Source organism: Castor canadensis, chromosome 6 (genome assembly GCF_047511655.1).
Source record: "Castor canadensis chromosome 6, mCasCan1.hap1v2, whole genome shotgun sequence".
Lineage (NCBI taxonomy): Eukaryota > Metazoa > Chordata > Mammalia > Rodentia > Castoridae > Castor > Castor canadensis.
The window spans coordinates 111,717,384-111,735,740 of NC_133391.1; the positions used below are offsets into that span (position 1 = coordinate 111,717,384).

Below are 18,357 nucleotides of genomic sequence, written 5' to 3' on the forward strand. Positions count from 1 at the left end.
TACAGTAGCTTAGCAGGGTAGTTTCAAGTTAAGCCACAAAAAATTCAGATTTCAAAAAATAAAGAGTGACAAAAATGTAAAAGAAAAAATAATGCAAAACATATTTATTCATAATTTGAATTAAAAGAAAATGCTCATTCCCTAGTCTGTAAGGATAGTGCCAGTTAATTAATGTCCACCCACTATAAACAGATAAGAAAAATGTAATATAACTAGAAAAATGTAAGTGAAAACTACTAGAAGGAAAAAACAGTTCTCCATTAAATTACTGGAAAAAGTGACAAATGTGACATAAGTCAACTCTGGCAGGATTTAGCTGACTGTTACATGGATACCTTAATGATGGAAGGAAACAATGAGTTATCTATTTCTTGAAGGAACTGTAGCCATCTGTCAAATCATGAATCATGAGATCAGAAAAGTGGCAATGCCTTCTGTGCCAGCTTTACACTCATTGGTGGATATATGCCATCCAGCAAGAGACATGAAAGGGGAGAAACACTGCACAAAGCAGTTTAGCACCACATCACATATTAATCCTAAAATTTGGAAACAGCTCATATGCTCAATTATTTGGAAAAAGCTATGAAAGTATTAAATTAAATTTATGATAGGTTATGTATATGCATAATACATATATACACATGTATATGCAATTATTAAAAGAACCAATTTAAGGAATTTGAGGGAATATAGAAAGAAGTAAATAAGGTAAAAAGCAAAATTGATATTCATACACACTGAGAGCCAACTGTATGGATTGTGGGATTTTAGAGATGGAAACAGTTCATTCTTCACAACAGAGGCTCTGAAATTGTACAAAAAGGATCTATGGCACTCGTTAAACCTTGGAAGTTTAGAAAGGCATCTGGAATGTGGATGGAGAAATCTTTATTTAAACTAAACTCCCCAGATAATCCTAACTTACAACACTTTGGTAAATATTTTTTGCGTGCTGGATGTTGGGAATATTTCTAGTTCGTTTTTGTGACGTTTTTCTATGTGTACAACAAGATATTGTGCCTCTTCAAACATCGAGTAGGCTCGTCTTGTTAATAATAGATATTTTCAGAGATACATTGAGGGGCTGACAAATTCCATGATGTAATTTTCCTCAGAAGATGAATTCCATGATGTATATGCAATTTCCCCCAGAAAATGGAAGTGCTTTAAGCAGGGGATGAAGCCAGTGAAGATACGGACGTTTGGGCTGCAGACTAGGAAAATCAATAGCAGAGCATTCTGTCCCTACTACCCACAATTCAAACCCCATGCCTGCAAAATCGCTGAGTCTCCCAGAACGCTCGCTACCTGATGCAGCTTCAGCAGCAACTGATATGAGAGCTCTCCTTCCTCTTTGACATGTTTTCTTCACTTGGCTTCCAGGACACCACCCTCTCTTGACCATTCTCCTGAAGTCCTGGTGCCTGCTTTTGGTCCTCTTTGCTGTTTTTCCTGACCCCTCTCTCAGTTCATGACCCTTTTTCTTATTTCTATCTATACTTACACCCTAGTGTTCCCAAACATTAATACCACTAAGTGATGTCATTGAACCTTTCCCCTAAACCTTAGTTTTTTATGCCCCACTACTTAGTTAACAATTTTACTCAAATGCCTAACAGACTTCTCAGACTCAACACACTGAAAAGTGAACTGATTTTCACCCCAAAATCTCTTTCCCCAGCAGACATTCCCTGCATTCACTCCTTCTCTCCACCCTTGGTCTGTTTTCACTACAGCAGCTAAAGTTATCCTTTCAAAATTTAAGTCAGATCATGGAATTCCTTTGCTCAAGTCCCTCAGTGGCTGTCATCTAACTTGGAGTAGAAGGTAAAACCGTCCCTCTGACATGGAAAGCCGCCCTGATCTGGCCACTGTTACCTTGCTGACTATCTCTGTTCCTTCTCTCAAACACTCCAGTTCAGCCACATGGCTTTCCTGGTATCCCTCAAAACACACAGCATTCTCCTGTGTCAGGGTCTTTGCAACCACTGCTTCCTCTATCTGGAATGACTTTCCTCTCATCACTTGTTCACATGGCATCCTCATCACCTACCTCAGACTTTGTTTAAATGTCTCCTTCAAATGACATGACCGCCAGATTGAAACTGAGCCAGGCCCAGTCCTTATCCTGCCCCCTCACCTTCCAACATAAGCTAGCATGTACTCATTTACTACATCTATTGGTGCAGTTTTTTCCTTGGCATGTCTCACACTAGAATACAAGCTCTACAAGGTTATGGAGTTTTTGTTGTTGCCTCTTTTGCTCATGGTATGTCAGAAGTACCCAGAACAGTGCCTGGCATACGGGATCGCTGCATGTATTTGTTGAATAAATGAAGTCACCAACTGTCAAAGTCACATAATGTCAATTCTCTATAGAAGACAGTAGTTTCATGTAATGATATCACTGCCTCTCAAAAAGATAGGGCTTTTGTTAATCGCCTGTAACTGCAGATAACATCTAGTGTAATTATTATTATTATTATTATTGTTATTATTATTATTTTTGCTAAGCCATAGTAACTTGGGGAAACAGGAGGAAGTAAAATACTTTTGACTCAGAGTCTGTACTTTGAGTCTCTATACAAGGTCTCACTTGGATGTCTGCGGCAGGTAAAACTTTGCCTTTCCTTAAAGGACCAGGCTTACAATCACTCATGCACTCCAAGGGTCTTTGTCTCCACAATGCCTCCCCCTAAGGAAGGTCATGTAGGCCTTTACCAACTCTGAATTTAGGGAGCTCCAGGTACTTCAGAAGGGAGAAGGTAGAAGCTTCTAGAAAACATCTTTGCCTACTCCTCCTTAGTCATTCTACATATCTTGGTTTCATCACACCTACAAAATTTCATGCATTAATCTGTCTACTTTCTTTCCTGCCCTACAAGTCAGCCTGTCTCATTGAGAGCAGGAACCATCAGCATACCCCTGGTACATACAAAAGACTGAGAAGCACGTGATGATTCCTCAATAAATGTTCATATAATCAATAAATGATCCAGAGTTTCATAAGGTAAGAATTCATTACAAATAAGAAGAGACTTAATGAAATATTAATTGACACAGCTTAGAGCTAAGAATCGATAAATCACCGTAAGGACAAAATTGTGCACAGGGAATTCTGAAAGATCCTACTTTTTTATTCCTTTGTTAGTCAGAAAGGAAATGGCTTCTCTTCTAACTATTTATTCACCATCAAAGCAGTCATGAACTATTTAAGTAAACACTGTTCATAAAGCACTCTTACACTAGATGTTTAGAGTACTAAGAAGAAGACCTGGATTAGACTGTAGAACTTTCAACAGACACTTAGCTTTCCAAATCTTATATTTCTCACCTGTGAAATGAGGTTAGTATTTCTCTCTGCCTTCCTTCAGAATATTACTGTATGGGTAAAATGAGAGCAGGCCTATAAAACTTCTTTAATAAAAACAAAACTTACTATTGTCATTCATTCTCTATTTACCCTTCAGTTTTCAGTCGTTCAAAAAAAATTAAATATCTGAAGAACTATTCTGCCGGGCGTGTTTCCACCCAAGTCATATTATGTGAGTGACTATGAACTCTACAGAAAAAAGGAAGGCAAGAAAATTTGCAATGTTTTCACTTGCTCCAATCTTCCTAACTACTTTGGAAGTAAATTTTGTAAGACAGCTCAAGACTTGATTGATCGATTGATTGACTGATTGACTGATTTTGAAACAGGGTTTCACCTAGTTTCCTAGGCTGGTCTGTAACTCCTGAGCTTAAGTGATATTCCTGTCTTAGCCTCCCAAGCACCTGGGACCGAGGGCTACATCACTGTACCTGGTTTGAGCTTTATTTTTAAATTTTTCTTCATACAGAATCACTTTTACCCCACATTAGCAAATGGAGCCAAAATTCATGTGAAGCTTGAATTTAGGAATGTTCCAGTCTAATTATAACTAGTTTTGACATATTTCCAAATGATATTATTGTCTGAATGATTGTCCTGTGGGCTTTGCTGATCCAGGAAAGGTAAATGATTCTTCTTCCTAATTTTTCCATGTGAAATACGGGAGCTCATATTCAGATTTTACATTACAGACAGTCTTTTTGATTCCTTAGTTTGTGATTTCTCACCATTGCCTTTGTTAGCTGTTTTGGTATCTCTGATCATCTTCCTACTTCAGGAACAGATAAGCAAAAAGTCTAGTGGAATTATTGGAGAATTTATTACTAACAGGACAATTTCAACTACAGATGGTATAAAATGCCCAGCTAAAATGCAATTGCTACATTTCAAGTAATATTTAACCTTAAGGAAAGGATAACCAAGGATGGCAGCAACCACAGCAGCTAGATTTTTATTTTATTTTTTTATTCTTATTATTGTTGTACTGGGGGTACATTGTGACATTTATAAAATTGATTACACTATATCTTAGTTAAATTCAATCCCTCCATCATTCTCCTTTACTCCCCTCCCCCCTTAGAATAGTGAGGTGCATTGTACCATTTTACGTAAATGAGAGCACAATATTTCCTTCATAGTCGCCCTCCTATACACTTTCCTTATATCCTCCACACCCTCCGCCGGTACCAACCCCTAGATAGGATCTGTTTTACCTTCCTGTCCTTCGTTTTTGACAAAAGACATTTCTGTTTGTTTTAAGATAAGTATACAGGAGTTTCATTATGACATTTCCATGTATATATGTATTATATCCCAAATTGGTTCATCCCTAGATTTTATTTTAAGCAAAAATTAAATAACCTTAAAATCCTCACCAAATATTTATGTTGTTAATTTTTATTTTAATTAAAGCAAAATCCCTTCACTTACCTGACTGATGTCACTCATCCAGGCAGCTTTCTCCTGGCGTGAAGGTGCTAACAAGACCACAGTGAAGGGGGCAGCATCAGGAGGCTCCACCACTATCTTAAAATCCAGGTGTCCAAACATGTGCCCAGAACCTTTAGCTTCAACACACATAAACCAAACAATTAGATGTGAATACCACACATGAGCAATAGCTGCTTTCACACAGCTCTACTAATACAACCTGTGTACATTCAAGTCCAGAACCTCTTTCAGCAATAACATGCTTCTTGGGCATGGAAAAGGCCCTACTAAGCTCATGAAAAGGTGAAAAGGCTGAGGACAGTGGGTATCCATGACTAGGATGCCAAACTCTTCCTCATTTCATGTTTATTTTAATTTCCATAATGTATTGAAATCCATCACTGCAATTCCACTTGCTTTCTTCTTTACCTGACACTGAAAAGTCATTATTGTGAGACAAATTCAGGAGAATTGCCAGTTCCCAAAGATGGCTTAACATGGCTCACAGGTTAAATGGCTCAACAGGTAAGCAGCAATTTATCCTCAGCATCTCTCCTGCCTCTGTAGGCAGCAATTCTTAACTATAAAAGATTAAAAGCCCATAGAACTTTATGTTTTTATCCTAACACAATTCTAAATGATAGAATGTGACTTACAGTCATCATCACTTGCATCAGGCTCCTCAATCAACGTACATTGGATGAGAGACAGAACACCACCTGTCTGTAAACAAACCAATGTCTCATTAAGAGGCTGATGGTCTTGTGTAAGCCAGGAAGCTCTGATTTGTTAATTATATTCAGGTTACCACAGAAGAAAGCACTGCAATTCTGAATCATAAATAATTTTTCATAAAGTCCAAAATTCAACTAAGATATATCAAATGACCTGAATTCACTGAATTACAATTAAATTCTCCCTTCCACTCGCTTTTCCTTCCAATGTTTATAGATTTTAGTGATTTCATCTATGGGAGACTAGATGGCACCACAGTGATAGAGAGTACCTGCAGCTCAGCAAAAGGCTGAACTCACCAATAGAAAGCCACTGAATAATATTTTAATAATTACAAAGAATAGATAGGCAAACTTTTCCTATAAAGGGCCAGATAGTAAATTTCCTAGGCTTTGCAAGCCATATCATAGCATGAGAGCAGCCATAGGCAATATGTGAACAAATGAATGTGGTTGTGTTACAATAAAGCTTTATTAACAAAATCAGACAACAACCAGTAGGCCATAGTTTGCCAAATCATAGTACACAGCAAGATAACAAATATTGTATCAATATACTGTAGTGATTTGACAAGATTTTTATAGCTGATATCAACCAGCAATAATTGTGTCCAGGTTATGATTTTAATTGGACTTCTTTATGATAATGCACACTTCAAATAAACTTCTATTATTTTTGCATCCAAATGACAACAAAGTAAATGTGAGAGTTATTGACTGTACATCACTTCCCTCTTTATACAATCAGGGCCACCTGTTTCATGACAACAGCTGCCATGGGAAATCACACGAGTGACCCTCAAAACCTCGTAAGTGCCGGGAACACAAATGGAATAGTTACGGGAAGCCCGTACCTTAAGCAGATGCAGCTTTCCTCCTGAACTTCTTGTACAAATTAGAAAGTGTTTTGTAAACAAGAAGCACTGTCTCTCTCCTTCCTTTTTCAAAGACAATGAACCCAGGCGAACTTTACTAAGTTTTCCCCTCTCAACGGAAGGTACTTGAATAAGAGAACCTGGTGATTACAAAAGTGAAGAATACACAGCAATTAAAATTCTGCCAACTGAGGACCATGCCCTTGGAAATATACGCAAGGGCCTGTTTCCCCAGCAGACACCAACGATTTATTTGATGCATTGTTAGAACAAATAAATCTCCTACACTCTGAGCAGAAGAAACAGTGCATTGTATTTTAAGAGCTGGACTGTTCTAGTATTTTTGTGAAACACTTTAGACTTGATCCCTTATCTGTAAACTGGAACATAAATTTGAAAGAAAGTCAAATTAAACTCAAAGAATGAGTCACTTCTGCCATGTGTCCTCAGTGATCTGACTCCAGTCAATTTATTCTTAATGATATCATATAAATCATTAATTATACATGGTAATATAATAATTTGATTTTAAAAATACAGAATTTATTTTTCCTGAAGTAATGAAAATAGGTAAACAGCATACTTAGGGCTGACAGAATGGCTCAAGTGGTAGAAAGACTGCCTAGCAAGTGTGAGGCCCTGAGTTCAAACCCCAGTACAGCCCCAAACAACAACAATATACCTATAGAGTTCACTCTGCATTTTTGAAAAGAAGGTATAATACATGTATATTGTAAAAATTCATGAATTATGTAATTTAGTGCAATTTATTTAAGAACCATCTTTTAAAGGACAGCTATTTCAAGTTGCATTTGTATTATGTGTTGCAGGTGGGTGCTGGCAACTCATGGCTGTGATCCTAGCTACTTGGGAGGCTGAGATCAAGATCACAGTGTGAGGCCAGCCTGGACAAATAGTTCTTGAGACCCCTATCTCCAAAATAACCAGAGCAAAATGCACTGGAGTTATGAGTCACGTGGTAGAGTGACTGCTGTGCCAGCACAATGACCTGAGTTGAAGCCCCAGTCCCACCAAAAATAAACAAATATGTGATACAAAGAGCCATTATTTTGTGTCATTAATATTTGCTAATTTTAAAAGGAAACCTAAAAATGTGAGATAAAAATTCTTCGTGAAATCTAAATGGAAAATAAACAGAGCCCTCCTGTAAGCAAAACTATCTTCCATTCAATGTGTGAAGCTAATGTACAGACTTTATATAATATTGAGATTACCTCTGAATATTTTTAGATTATACTCTAATAACAATCACCCTGGCCCTAAAATAGAAAATTCTAATCTAAGTTAAATATCAAACCAAAAGGTGCCAAGAAACATTCTTGCAAACACCTTGGTTCTAACTTCTGAAATCCCCTGAGCCAGTAACAGTTCTAATTTGTTTAATCCACAACCCACCCCAACTACAGACCTCAGAAGAATCACTGAATGCACATTCAACCCTTAAGTGTTAACAGTAGTCATCCCTAAGAGAGGAGACTGCAAGCAACCTTATTTTCCTCTTCATATTTTCTGGTTTCCTGAGTTTTTTTCAATGAGCACAGATTACTTCTACAAGTAGAAAAAGATAAAACACAGGAGTTCTTTACATTTACATATACACCTGAGACAGTAAAACTATGATTGTGAACATACAATCCTCACATTAACATATGAGTATTTCAAATTGCATCCACTTTTTAACAGAAATAGAAAGATGTGTTTGGTGGTAAAGAACTCAATTCTCCATGCCCTGATCTCACATCATCTATTTAAGTGAGTGTTTAGGTGGGATACTTGACAGACAGTGTAGGCAGCTATTCTGAGCCTGAAGAATAGCAAGGAACCAGTCCTGGGGGAGGCAACAGAAGTGTTGAACAAAGGGCCAAAAGATGCCTTGACTCCAGTGAAGGGATTGAACAAGCAGAGTGTGAGTGAAGGAGGTAGGTGGGAACAAACTGGCAGACAGCTCATCTAGCAAAGATTTAAACATGAAAAGTAGAAGAGCTACAGAGAGAGCAAAAGGCAGAAGGTTAGAAAGGTGGATGAGCAAGTACTAGGAGCAAAAGGATTTTGTATTCATGGGACTCTTGGGGATAGAATCAAAACCAGAGTAAGTTTTTCAGAGGCTTTGGTTCAATCCCTCTCCCCATTCAAAACATGAGGATTCTGAGGCCTGAGGCTAAGTAGTTTTCCTAAGGTCACCCCTGAGTGAGGAGCACAATCAGGAGATAGCAGTGGATTCAACAACATAAAAACTGGAACTTGCAAAGGGATGGGATGGGCTAAGACAGTGGCAGTGCCAGCTTTGGCATGGTTCCGAGTCTTCCAGGAAGACTAGTTAGGCCTGAGTGACAGAACTTGGACAAGTGTCTTGGTTGACAAATGGATTGGAGAGTCATTTTCACAAAAGCTCTAACCAAGTCTATAAAAACTCAGTTATGATGTGTTCACTGGCAAATAATTCTAGCAATTTAGTAATTTTGTAAGTCAAAAATTACAAAATATACTGCTAGCTCATATATTAGCAATTATTATGAATTTCAGCTTTGAGGTTGAAAAATGTTTCCTTGGCAACCATACATTGATAGGCTTAATCTACAACTGTTCAACTCATTAAAGTAGGAGACTACACATAAGAAGGGTGGTCAGAAATCTGTACATCTGAATTAAAAGTGAAACATTTTTAACATTACTTGGTTTATAAAATAAAATGCTTGGAAAAAGCATCTTATACAGGTTTGTTTTCATATTTCATCTTATATTCGACATTATATTTCACCATGGCCCAGAGACCTGAAGAAGAGATTCCTCTTTAGTTAATACAACTCAGGGAAGGAATTAGTAGTGAATCAGAAATTCCTCGGTATCAGGCCATCCCTATGGCATCCTGATCATCAGCTTGTATCTATTAACTGGGGCCCACTTACAGCAAGACTTCTGCTATTTCAATTACTAAATTCCCATGGGATAGCCTGGCTAATGCTCTGATTCTGAATTCCACTCAGCAGTGAAAAAAGTGAAGAGAAATGTCCAAGTCATTGGGTTAGGCATTTGAGTCAGTAGAACTATTTCTAGACCTTGTGCTATGATTTCAGAAAACCCTGGTATGTTGAAAGCATGCAAGTTAAGAGTCTGGGAATGATTAAGGGGCCAGAGAGGTCTCAGCTCATTCCTAAAGCATTTCGCTCTGGATTCATTTACCTTTGCTTAATTTTCCTGATTTACATTTTGACAGAGACAATGTTGACAATGCAGAATAGGTTTATACAAAATGTTAATTTAGGGTGCCTTTATCTTTGAACAAATATTCATATATATTTCATGTTACTGAAACAGAAACTCATTCCAAAATTTGGATGTTAGATTTTAAAATTAGTGTCATAATCTCACAGGCACCAGTCTGGATGCTTGTGTGAGCATTAGTTCATTTAATGCTCACAGCAATCCTAAAAGATGGTAACTATTACAAATTCCAATGGAAGGAAACAAAGGCAAAGAAAGGTTAAGTAAATTGCCCAATATCATACAGCAAGGAAGTGGGAAGACAGGCTTTGACTTCTAGTGATAAGACTAAACTGTTTTCCTATAGTAGCCTCGGATCCTTCCATATTTATTCAACAAAGTTAAATATTAGATTTTGAAAAGTAAATGGTATAATATAATTCATTGCTTCCTATTCATCAAACTATCCCATCTAATACTTGGAATCCACTTATAATAAAGCTTTGGTGATTTCAAACACTAAATCCCCATCAAATGGCATTCAAAGAGTGGCTGACACTCTTATTCTGAGGAGAACCTTTTGGAGGACCTGGATGATGTATTTTTCCAGTCCTTAGAATAAAGGTTCATAGAAGGTTGAAAGTACATGTGTCCATGTAAAAATATATACACACTGACACAGACTTTACAACATCCATAAAAGTAATTACAAAAATACTAACACACCATTAGAGATAAACTGTAATTCATTTCATAGAAAATGAAATTCCTTGAAATTTTAAAGAATAATAATTTTTAAAAAGCATTTCAATGTGTCTTAAAGCCAGGTAAGGGTGTTTAATCAAAGTGATTATAAGAGCAATCAAAGCAAAACAGGACAAAGTTTACAAATTGTAATTGATCTCTTTCACTGTCGGATTAAGGTTTGACATTTAGAGACCACCTTTATTGAATGATTCCTAAACACACTAACCAGATCAAACATGCAGAAAAATACCACTGAAAGGCAAATTATCATCTCGATATCCATACAATAAATACGTCAGGAGTAATAGTACCTGGCAAGTGCCTTGAACATGAGGTATACGACAAGTTTATAAATAACATGCAGACTTCAAGGAAGAAGTGGTGCATGATTGTTTTTTCCCCCAAGTACAATGAAAAAAATGTGACTTAATCAATATATTTGACATTCCATTATATGTTTCCCATTATACTTGTTCAAACTCACACTGGTACAATTGAAGTTTTTAGAAAAATACTGAATGCTTATGGTGAAAACACTGTTGGGAAACTGCATGCTAGTGATACATACTTTTGTTTCCATTCTCACATAGTTTAAAGCACAGGCATTTTTGGTGAGCTCCAAATACAAGAAAAATAAAAAATAAGATATCTTAAACTATCACAATTACAATTCAATAAGTAGTTCAATTCACTTCAATGCCCATTTTCTAGGCAGCTGTAATGTAACCATCATTCTAATAAGGTGAGGCAGAGAATTCCTAAATGCTGTCCTTCGGAACTTACAATCATGGGGAGAAAGAGGCAAGCAGACAGGTACTATACACAAAAGGACAGACTCCATGCACCAGGAGCCATGGGCCTTGGAGACTGAGAGGAAAGTCTATTCACTGCAACAGGAGGGGTGGGCAGGCAGAGGAGTGATTTCAAAAGGCTCTTTGGAGGTTTCCCACCTAAGCCTGGTAGGATAAACCCATCTTTCGTAGGCACAAAAGGGGTAGCGCAACATTTTCCCTGCCCCAGGCTGGGAATGGCACAAAAGTGAAGGCACAAAAAAAGTACCCAGTAAGCAGAAAGCCAATAAAGGGCCAGCAAGTGGGGAGGAACAGGAGAGGAACTGCAAAGGCCTGATGATGTTAGTATCATATTCCACTATTATCTAAAGAAAAACGAGCCAAAAATGGGGAAAGAAAAATCATTTCCTAAAATATATTCTAACACATGTGTGCTTCCTTTCCTGGTAAATAAATAGTGGAAAATAGAATGGCATGTGCTAAACTTTTTAAGTATTCTCTGCAGAAATTAATGTGCACAACATAATGTCTTATTTGATGAGGTTTGGAAAAAACATTCTTAAGCATCACATCGTGGTAGGCAGCAGCAATGCAAATATCTTCAAAGGATATTGGCACATTAGAACGACAAGCAGCATTAATAATTAATTCAAGACTCAAATTTTTGTTCCATTTTTTCACCAAACTTGAAATTACAAATGTGTGCATATAGTACACTGATCGTTCAAGTTCATTGCATGAGCATAGTACTCCTCTCCCAAATACCTGAGCTCTTAAAAGTAACTCAGAACGTGGTTTGCACTTTGAAGTAAGAGCTGAGGAAGAACGTGCAGTCAGGTTGTTGCTTTTGCATGGTTTCTGACACAAATATCTTCAGCTCTTCAAAAGCTTAATTTGTCAGGTGATGTCCTCAAAATATACTATACACACACACACACACACACACACACACACACACACACACAGGATGGTTTCGCCATTACCAAAGCACACCAGTGGTTGATCAGTAAAGATTCCATCTGGTAGCCAGAGTTACCAGTTGAATCAAATTATGTCCTGGGGAGCTGACCCAGAAGTGCTGATGAGAAATGGGAACAAGAGACAGCTGTTTTCACTTCGGATATTGTCCCCACTCTTATGTGACAGGGCTTTGAGGAATGCAAGTTTCTCTTGAACCTTTGTCTGGATATCGTCACCACCTGGCACTGCCATTCCCATCGGCCAGACCGACCTGTCCTCCTTGGAGCTGTAGACAATGTCTGGTCCACTGAGAAGGAGAGTCCAGCCAGAGTGTAACTTACTGTCCCACTCCTGCTTTACTATTATTGTGTTGCTGTTATTCATGGCCCCTGAAAAGAAACAGCACAGAGTGGGCCTCAACCACAACCCCGGCCAAGGCCACAAGGGTATCCTGCATGACACAGTTAAACCAGGCCTGTTTTAGAAGGTGTCCCTGGATCTGCCAGCGATACTGTGACAGACACACAGATCACGCAGGTCGTGGGTCTGTTTGACAAGGACTCACCTTGGCGGATGAAAGTTTGGCTGGTGTCCAGCAAGATGTCACAACCCTCCACTATCATTCTTTCGATAGCAAGGTTTTTCCTTATGTTTTCAGTGTCACTCACTTCATCGTGCATCACCCTGTCAGACACAATGCAGACAGGGTCACAACAGGAGATATTAACTGTTGCTCTAGCAGATAGGAAAGAAGAGCTTTAACTGAGCTCAGATTTGAACTTGCATCAATTTAACTGGGCTATGGGGAAAGCACACTGGACCTCCAGGCTTTGACCAGTCACCACCAAAGCAAGGCCAACATGTGAGATGATTCCAAGTGGTAAATGGGTCAGCCATCAGTGAGTACCCTGGGAACACTTGCTTTGAATGCAATAGGAAAACAACCTATCATTCTATAGAGAGCTCTCCTCCTTGAAGTCAGAGTGTCACTTATTGAAGAGTAAATTTATCCCACAGAAGCTAAAGGATCATAGATGTAAGTAGGTGCCTGTGGCACTGAAAAGTAATTGAGAAATGCGAACTCTAATTGGTCTTGCTTTTGCCAAATCTGAATTCCAAAAAGGCAACTGAAAACCATTTTTCTAGTATGCTGAAAAATGTGAACATTTCCAAACCTAAACGAAAATATACCTGATCTCAATTACATAAATTCACATACTATAAATTTTTCAAACATATATGTTTTTCTTGAATAAAATTAATGAGAATGATGATTCAAGACCAGCTCAGGAGCTCACATGTTAACTTTAAGGTGAATCTAAGAAGTGGAATTTGCGTTTTACTTCTTGATCCTTGGAACATACATACTAGGATTCCACAGGAGACTAACTTGCTACTTTCCCATCAGAAGCCTCATTACAAGTTCTCTGGATACCTGGACAGTTCCTCCAGTTTTGATTTAGCAAACTCCAGACTTTTCCTCTCCACGTGCTCATGGGGTGTGTGAGCCAGCAGCTCATGCAGTGTGATGATATACCTGGGAATCTAAATGCAAACAGAGACCGGTGTGAGCAGGTGGTCAGGACAGGTGACATGGGCATGTTCTCCATAGTGCCATCATCAGTCTGAGAAGCTTATCCCTACTTTTACAGGGTTGACTTAAAAAAAAAAGTTCTCTAAAGAAATACATATAGAATGAACTGCAAACTTCACATACACCAAGAAAAGATTTCACCAAGGTCACAAGAAAAGTTATAAATGAGGGATTCGGGTACAAAGAAATCATTGTTTCTTTAACTTTTTACATAACCATATATATTTTGGATCAGATTTTGAAAACTGGCTCATAGGGAAACAGACACAGCTATCATCAAGCTACTTGAGCCTGCATTTGAAATAGTTTTGTCTGCTTACATATTTTTAAAAAACTCACAACCCCATGGCATTAATGTCTTTAGCAATTAAAACAGGAGAAAACAGGTTCACCCTTATTGCATTCTAATCTTACTTTATTTTACCCTCTAGCAATGAAGATATTATTTATTTATCTGTACTTTCAATTATGAACAGGTTACCTACCTGAATTCTATCAAAGTTAGAAACTATACCAACCATATGACAGTTTTAACAGATCATGCTAGACACTTAACCCAATTACAGTGATTTGATACTTATTTTTTCCACAGGCTTATAAAATAGAGGGTTTTTTTTTTTTTTTAGAAAGCATAGACTATGGGTTTAATTTTTACAAAGACACACATGAACAACAGCTCCCATAACCCCGCCCACTGTTGGTCTGGAGATGCTCCACTTTACAGTTAAGAAAATAAAGCGTGAAACAGGTTTGGTAACTTGTCCAAGGTGACCTCACAAAAAAATGGCAGAACCCGCTGTGAACCTCCCTTACAAAGCCTCCCCAGTGGGTCTTTTCTGTGGGGTTAGGGTTTTAGTAACCACTTGAAAGCACCTCTAAGAATGAGGACAGGAAAAGGGCTTGCCAGGGTCCTGTAGGCAGCCCCATTTTATCCTGTGGGGTTAGTAGCACTATCTGTGGATCTGCTTTAGCTCTCATGCAGATGGTGGCATTTATGGGACTATTTACTAAGCCTGACTGAGTGCCTGCCTCTCTGCACTAGCACACACAGCAGCCAATCTCAGTTCATACATGGAACTGCAGCTTGATGCCAAGTCAAGGCTTCAGGAAACATGGACAAATCCCTTACTCAGAAAGGGGTGGAAACAGGAGAGCTCTCTGTCTGTAGGATATATGAAGGAGGCTTTCTGACATTTCAGTCCATAAGTTTCTCACCAAAACAGCCTTTAAGGCTATACCATGTGAAGTCTCCTGGGATAAAGATGCTTTCCGATATCCGTTCTCTTGGCAAAATCCCATGATGGACAAAAGTTTGCAGCAAAGTTACTAATTCCATAGCAAACTGAGCAATCAATAGCTAATGTACCCAAGTTTTCATAACAAAGAGGGCAGGAGTGGGAGAGCCTGACTACTTATAATGCACTGCAACCCCACAAAACTAAGTTTAGTCAATAGCTTCATGATCCTCCTCCATTAGTTAAATCTATTTTAAAGAGCTCCCTGGCTAAGATTCAAGTGGATGGAGCTGAATTCAGTAACTGGCCCTTTCCATTTTCTGGTGGAGGAATAAACAAATGCTAGCACTGCCAGAAAACAGGCAAAGAAAGATGTACGGGGAAGGCAATGGCTCTAAAAGAGCTCAGTCCAGAGCTAACTGCAAATAGGTTCCCCAAAAGCCCAAGAATCATAGTGGCTGTCTAAATGAATCATACATCTGCTTTCCGTAATGGAACAAATACTTGTCACTTTATAGACATTAATTACCTTGCTCTCCAGTTTCAGTAAATAAATGAATATGAGTACTTTCTGGAGAACATCTAACAGCTCTCTTCTTGTCAGGGAGAGATTTCACTGATCAGCTTACCTTTGGACTTTCCACACATACATAGCCAAATAAATAGAAGAGCAGTCAAAGCCAATTTAACAGTACCAGCCAAGGCACTTCTGTTTGCTAAATAAAAATTTCATTAATCACTACATTGTTTTCCATTTAAAAAAATGTCTTGGTAACACTTGGACTTACTGGTCTGATGGTTCAGTTTGGGAATAATTTCACTGCACCATCCAAATTCTACAATTACTCTATGTTTCCATAATTGAATGTAGCTCACTAACACCAGCAATCTACTTACTCAATAAAGGGCCCAGAAGGAAGTGGAACACAATCACCTCTCTTCTACATCTACATGGACTAAAAGCTTCCAATCACCTCTTCTCCGCCCTTTGCCCCTGCACTAACTTGTGCCCTCATAGCTAAGTTCAACAAAAACTCTGAGCCAGAAGCCCCCTGACAATATGAATGAAGGTCACCTCTTCCATGGTTGCCCTACAGCAAAAAAAAAAAAAAAAAAAAGTACTTCAGCCTCATCCCAACATGTCCAGCACTAAAAGGAGCAAAGGAAGAGGCAAAGAAATACTGTAATTCAGCATGTGCAGAGCAAAGTAGCTATATCCCAAACCATCTGAGAAAGTAGAAGACGCCTCATGACTGTCTTACCTCACTAATGAAAGAAGCACAATGAAATGGGTTGAATTCACCCAGTAAGAAAAGGCAATTTCACCCCAATTTTTTTCATATGGTTACTTTTTGAGATAATTCAGGAAGGAGAGACACCGAGTAAGGAAGACAAAGAAGAGGCACCAAGGAGCACAAGACTCATGCATAGCAAACTAATAATTTCTCCATTTGGTCTTTGCAAAATAGAAAGCAAATAAAGGCAATTCAGGATTCTTTTAATTTTCTCATTACTACAGTTATGCCACTTCTGGCTAAATTCTTTAAGTTTGAAGCTTCTGCCTAAACAATGGCTCTCACAAACTCCAGCTATTGGTTATCCAGATCTGGAAGAAGCCAAAGAACCCCAATATCCTACCTAAACTTACAACTAAATTGTAGGTCTTAGAGTTACCACAGTTGAGGTGAGGGGGGAGTTCTAAAGTAATACTAGGCTCCTTGAAACACCATGTGGTTACCAAACTAGTGAAGTTCCCCTGCTACTACAGAGTCAAAGAGCTGGAACCTTGGAGATAAAGCGAGCTCAGCTGCCTTCCTCAGAGATTAAAGAATGGAGATTGAGATTACTTAGATTCTTTCCCCCAATGCCAGCACTGAGGGTGAGTGAGACATCAGGTCTTCTCAAGATTTCCAGACCAATGTTCTTTTTCTGACACTATGGGATTGGCTTAGGGTTATTAAAAATGCTTAGTCATTGCTATTGGGCTTAAACTGTAGGAGGAGGAAGGACAGGGTGGTGGAAGAGTATCCTAGCATCTTTAAGAAATGCAAAGCCCCTTACAAGTATCTACATTCAACTGTATTTGGGCATCTTGTCTACCGTACAAGTGCAGTGCATGTCTGAGGGAATCACACCAACAGGGCAGTAAGTAGCATATGAAAAGAAATTAATGCGCTGTGGAAAAGAGAGTTAGGTTCCTCTCTAAATGTCCTTCACAACTTCACCTTTGTATATTCACCTGACTCAGGTCTGCTGAACAGATACCATTTGGGATACTGAATCATAACCTAGAAGTAACTGCCAAAAATTCAAACAGAACCACAGAATAATATGCTATGTGAAATGTTTCACTGTAAACAAAGCCTCAAATTCTAATTATGTATATAATAAAATAAATGTTTGAAATTTTTCTTGTGAAGTATTTCCTCAGAGAGTCAGAGTTCAAACAAGTTAGTTCAATGAAAAAAATAATGAAACACTATAAGGTTTCACTATATTTAAGTGGTTTCAAATGCATCCCTTTTGGTTTTAAAAGAAAAATCTTACTGAATGTCTAAGGCAACTTCCAGGGTTTCAAGCAGGACTGACAAACTTCAGGACAAGCAGTTATGAGCCACAGCAACATTTGTTTCTAAGCTATGAAATGATTAGCTGGGGTCAGAGTTGCAGGCTCAGAAGGACAAAGCACTCCAGAGTAACCATACCACACATGGCCAGTTCAGTTGGTTTACCACATGACAATCTGGAGGCCTCACCAGAAGCCCCATAAATTCCACAATGGGAACACTCAATGCCTTTCCAAAAAAACAGAATCAACACATTTCAAAAGAACAAGGGAGTCAATGCACATTTTGACTTCTGTGTTTCTTACTCCAGACAGGGCCTGAAATAAAAAGAATGCAAGTGTGCTTGATCTCATGCGTTTCTATAGTTCCCCAAAGTGAACGTCAGGACATGGCCTGCCTCAGGAAGGCCACGTAACCAGGTGCCAACAGCCTCCAGACCCAGTCAATGCCTTCTGGCTCAGATCTCCTCAGCTTCTGTGACCAGGGAGGTCCTCCTTTTGTTATCCAGAGCTCCAGCCAAGGGAAACTCAACAGCAATCAAGATGGGGCAGGAAGATGGGCTACAAAACAAAGAGACCTTCCCAACAGTCACTCCAGCCCCAAGAATCTTTTATGCAATCAGTATAAACTGGAACATTTGCACAGGATCCAATTTCTGTAAACCTAATAATATTTTTAAACATGCTGGAGGAGGAGACTCCATGAAAGAGGTCTGTGTGGAATCTTTCTATAATGAGAAAATTATGCTGCTTTTCAAAAATCATTCTTGAATCATGTGCTTCAAAAATGCCTGTCTTCTGGGCTGGGGATGCATCACAGCAGTAG

At 38.6% G+C, this 18,357-nt stretch overlaps 1 protein-coding gene across 3 annotated transcripts in view; it reads right to left on the reverse strand.

The window, feature by feature from the left end:
* Rasgrf2 (Ras protein specific guanine nucleotide releasing factor 2) overlaps positions 1-18,357 on the reverse strand; it is a 254,789-nt gene that overhangs the window by 121,679 nt on the left and 114,753 nt on the right. For all 3 annotated transcript variants that reach the window (XM_074077198.1, XM_074077197.1, XM_074077199.1), the window contains exons 8-12: positions 13,572-13,681; positions 12,702-12,820; positions 6,396-6,556; positions 5,464-5,530; positions 4,808-4,944 (exon numbers count right to left, since the gene is read on the reverse strand). In XM_074077198.1, coding sequence (XP_073933299.1) covers positions 4,808-4,944; positions 5,464-5,530; positions 6,396-6,556; positions 12,702-12,820; positions 13,572-13,681 — 594 coding nt within the window. The remainder of the gene's footprint in view (positions 1-4,807; positions 4,945-5,463; positions 5,531-6,395; positions 6,557-12,701; positions 12,821-13,571; positions 13,682-18,357) is intronic.